This window comes from Zea mays, chloroplast (assembly GCF_902167145.1).
Source record: "Zea mays chloroplast, complete genome".
Classification (NCBI taxonomy): domain Eukaryota; kingdom Viridiplantae; phylum Streptophyta; class Magnoliopsida; order Poales; family Poaceae; genus Zea; species Zea mays.
The window spans coordinates 135,001-140,384 of record NC_001666.2 but is presented as its reverse complement, the minus strand read 5'-3'; the positions used below and the strand labels follow the sequence as shown (position 1 = coordinate 140,384).

Here is a 5,384-nt window from a genome sequence, read left to right as displayed (position 1 = left end):
TTTGTTTATTCTGAATCTTTCTATTCTGAATTCAATTAACGACGAGATTTAGTATCCTTTCTTGTACTTTCATAACTCGTGAAATGCCGAGTAGGCACGAATTCCCCCAATTTGCGACCTACCATAGGATTTGTTATGTAAATAGGTATATGTTCTTTTCCATTATGAATCGCGATTGTATGGCCAACCATTGCGGGTAGAATGCTAGATGCCCGGGACCACGTTACTATTATTTCTTTCTCCTCCTTCATATTGACCTTTTCGATTTTTGCCAATAAATGACGAGCTACAAAAGGATTCGTTTTTTTTCGTGTCACAGCTGATTACTCCTTTTTTTCATTTTAAAGAGTGGCATCCTATGTCCACTATCTCGATCGAGGTATGGAGGTCAGAATAAATAGAATAATAATGAATGGAAAAAAGAGAAAATCCTTTAGCTGGATAAGGGGCGGATGTAGCCAAGTGGATCAAGGCAGTGGATTGTGAATCCACCATGCGCGGGTTCAATTCCCGTCGTTCGCCCATCGCATTATTGCAAATTCCAAAAATGCAATTTTCCATATTCCTAGTTACGTATTTACTTACGGCGACGAAGAATAAAACTATCACTATATTTTTTCCTTTTCCTAGTTCTTCTTCCAAGCGCAGGATAACCCCAAGGGGTTGTGGGTTTTTTTCTACCAATGGGGGCTTTCCCTTCACCACCCCCATGGGGGTGGTCCACAGGGTTCATAACTACCCCTCTTACTACGGGGCGTTTACCTAGCCAACACTTAGATCCGGCTCTACCCAAACTTTTTTGGTTCACCCCAACATTACCCACTTGTCCGACTGTTGCTAAGCAGTTTTGGGATACCAAACGGACCTCCCCAGATGGTAATCTTAAAGTGGCCAATTTACCCTCTTTTGCAATCAGTTTCGCTACAGCACCTGCTGCTCTAGCTAATTGCCCACCCCTTCCACGTGTGATTTCTATGTTATGTATGGCCGTGCCTAAGGGCATATCGGTTGAAGTAGATTCTTCTTTTTTCTCAAAAAACCCCTTCCCAAACTGTACAAGCTTCTTCCAAAGCATACGGCTTTCTAGATGTATATGACGATCTCTAGACAGATGGATCTTATATGAATCGTATGATGAAGTACCACATGAGTGGATATATAGAAAAGGAATCCAAATCCGCCGAATCGCTCATGTTATGATCTTCTACATCCTAGGTCTCCGCGTTCCGTCATCTGGCTTATGTTCTTCATGTAGCATTCAGATCGAATGACTCTATGAAATTACGTCGATACTTCCACATATTATGGGTAACGTAGGAGACATCCCTATTTTCACCCGGGGGTCTTAATTACCACTGCTTAACTTTCAATTCGCCTCTGACCATCAAATTAAATGTGAATAACCCGTCCTCCTCTCTTTGAAACAAGGGGCGCTTCCGGTTCTGTGCGTGCTTCAAACAATTTTGTCTTCTCCATATTACCATATCTCTAGAGTCAATAATTTTCTATGAGGAACTACTGAACTCAATCACTTGCTGCCGTTACTCAACAGTTTTCTGTTGAGGTCTATCCCGTAGAGGTAGTCAAATTGGATCAGTGATCGATTTCTAGGTTTCGTCGTAAACCTAATTGGTTACTTCCAATTACGTAAATCAATAGTTCAAACCGCACTCAAAGGTAGGGCATTTCCCATTGATATAGGAACTTTTGTACCAGAAACAATAGTATCTCCAATTATAGCCCCTCTGGGATGTAAAATATATCTCTTCTCACCATCCCCATAGTGTATGAGACAAATGTATGCATTTCGATTAGGGTCGTATTCTATGGTTATGATTCTACCAGATATGTCTTTTTGATTCCGTCGAAAATCGATTTTACGGTATAGGCGCTTATGACCTCCCCCTCTATGCCTTGCGGTAATGATTCCTCTGGCATTACGACCTTTACCACAACGGTGCCGTCCATGGATCAATTTATTTCGTGGATTGGATTTCACTTGCCTGTCTACGGTTCCCTTGCGTGTGCTCGGGATAGGTGTTTTGTATAAATGTTTCGCCGTATTATTAAGTATTCTCCTTTAGTTCGTTTCTCTATCTAGAAGTGGAATAGAATAACCCGGTTGAAGGGTAATGATCATACGTCTGTAATGCATTGTATGTCCCAGAATAGGTCCCATTCTTCTACCCTTTCCGGGTAGTCGATGGCTATTCACAGCTACTACCTTAACACCAAAGAAGAGTTCGACCCAATGCTTTATTTCTGTCTTAGTGAATCCCGATTCGACATTAAAAGTATATTGATTCTTTCCCAATAAACGAAGACTCTTTTCTGTAAATACTGCGTATTTGATTCCATCCATAAATCGACTTTCCCCCCTATGCTCTGAGTTCCAGTATCGATAAGAATTCGAGTTCTTATTGTTCTTATGTTATGGTATGAATATACCATACCAATTCGTTATGTATGGATGATGGATGAGATTCCATGGATAGAGAGCCAATTCCAATAGACCGTTCCCGTTCGCGTGCATCCAGCAGGAATTGAACCCGCAAATTTACCAATTATGAGTTGGGCGCTTTAACCATTCAGCCATGGATGCTTAACAGGGATCATCGTACATCGTAAATAACCAATTTTCATATAGAAAGACATATCATAGAAAAATGAAATCGAAAATATTCGGAGATGGCAAATATTCGGAGATGACTATGAAAACACCTCTCCGGATCCTCGAATTGAAAGAGAGACTGAGAGGGATCAAGAATCCTAATTCTCGCTATTTGGAATGGATCCAATTCTATTGAGTCTGACCCATAGTGATCATTTCTCTTTAGCAAAGAATGACCTTGGTTATCAAAGGATTGAACAACCGAGATCCATTTACTTATGATACCTAGTTGACATTGCTAACAAGGATCTAATGAATTATGAGTTTAATAGATTCTCTTTAGCAGAAAGACGTATATTCCTTGCTCATTATCAGACAATCACTTATTCCCAAACCTCGTGTGGGGCTAATCGTTTTCATTTACCATCTCATGGAAAACCCTTTTCGTTCCGCTTAGCCCTATCGGGTATTTTAGTGATAGGTTCTATAGGAACTGGACAATCCTATTTGGTCAAATACCTAACGAAAAATTCCTATTTTCCTTTCATTAAGGTACGAGGGCTTCTTATTCCACAAGAACGAAAGCACCTTTTCATTCTTTCATATACTAGGGGTTTTTACTTGGAAAAGACAATGTTCCATACTAAAGGATTCGGGTCCATAACCACGAGTTCCAGTGCACTAGATCTTGTAGCACTTAGCAACGAGGCCCTATCCATTAGTATTCCACATAAGAAATCCATTATAGAAACTAATACAATTAGATTAGCTCTTCATAGACAAACTTGGGGTTTGCGAGCCAAGATAAGACCGGCTCGGGATCATGGGACCCTTTTCTATCAGATAGGAGGGGATCTTGTACAAAATAGACTTCTAAGTAATAACCCCATAGATCCTATATCTATCTATATAAAGAGGCAATCGTGTCAGGAAGCGGCTTTTTCTTTGGCCAAACGGTACTTCGAACTTGGAACGAGCATGAAGAGATTAACGAGACTTCTTTCTCTTTTGAGTTTTTCTGGCGGACCGGTCGCGTAAGATCTTTGGTCTTCCCCCGGAACCGATGAAAAAGTGGGTCGCTTCTTATGGACTCGCTCAGAATGATCTTCTCTATCTATAGTTCATGGCCTATTAGAAGTAGAAGGTGCTCTGGTGCAATCCTTACCGACAGAAAAAGATTGCAGTCGGGTTGATAATAATCGAGTGCCATTACTTCGTCGGTCCGAACCAAGGAATCCGTTAGAAATGTTTTGAAATGGATATTGTTCTCTCTTTGATTAGGGATGCTATATGAAAAGAAGTGGAGTTTGAAAAAGGGAACGGAATGGTCAAACCGGAACTGCTAGAGGAACGAATTTTCAATAGCATAACTTGGGCTCCTAGAATATGGGGCCCTTGGGACAATCTATTTGATTGCAGGGACAGGTACGCTGAATATGACTGGGGATTTTCCTATGGGTATTGGAGCGGGTCCAAGCAGATTAAAGAGGATGAGTTGTCAGAGACTGCTATTTATTCGAATTATTTCTGGTATATTTATCATAAAAAGGGGGAGGTGCAAGAGACTGATTCGGACTTCTTGCAGAGTGGAACAATGCAGTACCAGACACGAGATATATCTTTCAAAGAAGAAGGCTTTTTTCGAATAAGCCAATTGATTTGGGACTTCGGATCCATTCTTTTTCCTATTCAAAGATCAGGCCTTTGTCTCTGTGTTTTCACGTCGAGAATTCTTTGCAGATGAAGATGAAGAGATGGCAAAGCGGCTTAGTACCAGTACCTGGAGAAAAAAGCCTCCTAAACATATGGCTAGCAACTGGTTCACCAGGAGTACGCAAGAAAGGCAAAAGCACTACGAATTATTGATTTAGGAATGGGAATGGGCTAGAACCCTGGGCTCTTCCTTATATAATTAATGGTCTTTTCATTCTAATACTCTATCCGAGAGTTCTCAGTATTTAGCAAAGCTGTTCCTATCTAACGGAAGGCTCCTGGATCAAATGACAAAGACATTGTTTGTGGAGAAAGAGGTGGCTTTTCCCGGATGAAATGAAACATTTCATTTGTGTAACAGGAGAAAGATTTCCCACTCCTTAGCCGTAAAGATATGTGGCCATGAAAAAGGGAGGGGATTCAGTGGAACAGGATTGGCCGGGCGGTAGAGTCGTGGAAACACTTGTTGATTCCTATTTTGGACCCTAGCTCCATGGAACAATATGCTACTGCGGAAACATGGAAGAATTGCAATCTTAGATCAAAACACTATGTATGGGATGATATGAACTGCCTAAATAAGAATTCTTGAGCGTCGAATAACCTGAGTACTAACTACATCAAACAATTTGCATTAATGAAACTGTGTAAATCCACCGGATAATCAAAAATACGCATGTCTGATGAAATGGTTGTTGCTATCTGTTTCCATAACGAATCCTTGGTTTAACTGAATAAGTAAAGAAAATGGGCCCTTTCTCTTCGTCTCAGATCGATGGATCTTCTCGATTGGAAGATCTCCCATATGGATAATACACATTCCAGTTGACCGAGCCTAATGCTAATTGTTTTGTTCCGAAGCAAAGATATCCGCGGAGGCCGGTTCGTTCGTCCTATTCTGATATTCAGGACCAAGAGGTCCTGGATTCTCTTTCGGATAGGCCCTGAAAGGAGAAGAGAAGCTGAAATGCCAACGGACCTCTGTCTATTCTCTAATTCACCCGATCCGATAGTACCCGTTTTTGGAACGTCCAGTGCCAAAGTCACTGAATGGGTAAGT

The 5,384-nt window shown here is 41.0% G+C and overlaps 10 protein-coding genes and 2 non-coding genes, besides 1 other annotated feature; 7 read left to right on the top strand and 5 right to left on the bottom strand. All coding sequences in view use genetic code 11, as the record gives it.

Moving 5' to 3' along the window:
* Positions 1–5,384: part of a sequence feature ([JLA]; junction IRA-LSC (circular molecule)) that runs on past the window's edge.
* On the bottom strand, positions 36–317 carry rps19 (ribosomal protein S19). The gene has a single exon. It carries the CDS (start codon positions 315–317, stop codon positions 36–38), a length of 282 nt encoding a protein of 93 aa, NP_043113.1.
* On the bottom strand, positions 337–561 carry ZemaCp111 (hypothetical protein). Its single transcript has one exon. The coding sequence runs from the start codon at positions 559–561 to the stop codon at positions 337–339; it is 225 nt and encodes a 74-aa protein (NP_043112.1).
* Positions 448–522, top strand: trnH. Its single transcript has one exon. It is a non-coding gene; the product is annotated as a tRNA-His (tRNA).
* rpl2 (ribosomal protein L2) lies at positions 578–2,062 on the bottom strand. One transcript has 2 exons: positions 1,673–2,062; positions 578–1,009 (listed from the first exon to the last, which is right to left on the bottom strand). Exons 1-2 carry the CDS (start codon positions 2,060–2,062, stop codon positions 578–580), a joined length of 822 nt encoding a protein of 273 aa, NP_043110.1.
* On the top strand, positions 684–1,097 carry ZemaCp110 (hypothetical protein). Its single transcript has one exon. It carries the CDS (start codon positions 684–686, stop codon positions 1,095–1,097), a length of 414 nt encoding a protein of 137 aa, NP_043111.1.
* Positions 2,081–2,362, bottom strand: rpl23 (ribosomal protein L23). The gene has a single exon. The coding sequence runs from the start codon at positions 2,360–2,362 to the stop codon at positions 2,081–2,083; it is 282 nt and encodes a 93-aa protein (NP_043109.1).
* Positions 2,529–2,602, bottom strand: trnI. The gene has a single exon. It is a non-coding gene; the product is annotated as a tRNA-Ile (tRNA).
* On the top strand, positions 2,667–2,807 carry ZemaCp107 (hypothetical protein). Its single transcript has one exon. It carries the CDS (start codon positions 2,667–2,669, stop codon positions 2,805–2,807), a length of 141 nt encoding a protein of 46 aa, NP_043108.1.
* Positions 2,789–2,893, top strand: ZemaCp106 (hypothetical protein). The gene has a single exon. It carries the CDS (start codon positions 2,789–2,791, stop codon positions 2,891–2,893), a length of 105 nt encoding a protein of 34 aa, NP_043107.1.
* On the top strand, positions 2,924–3,649 carry ZemaCp105 (hypothetical protein). The gene has a single exon. It carries the CDS (start codon positions 2,924–2,926, stop codon positions 3,647–3,649), a length of 726 nt encoding a protein of 241 aa, NP_043106.1.
* ZemaCp104 (hypothetical protein) lies at positions 3,936–4,355 on the top strand. The gene has a single exon. The coding sequence runs from the start codon at positions 3,936–3,938 to the stop codon at positions 4,353–4,355; it is 420 nt and encodes a 139-aa protein (NP_043105.1).
* ZemaCp103 (hypothetical protein) overlaps positions 5,163–5,384 on the top strand; it is a 300-nt gene continuing 78 nt past the window's right edge. The window contains exon 1 of the mRNA in view: positions 5,163–5,384. This exon is cut by the window's right edge and continues 78 nt beyond it. Coding sequence (NP_043104.1) covers positions 5,163–5,384 — 222 coding nt within the window.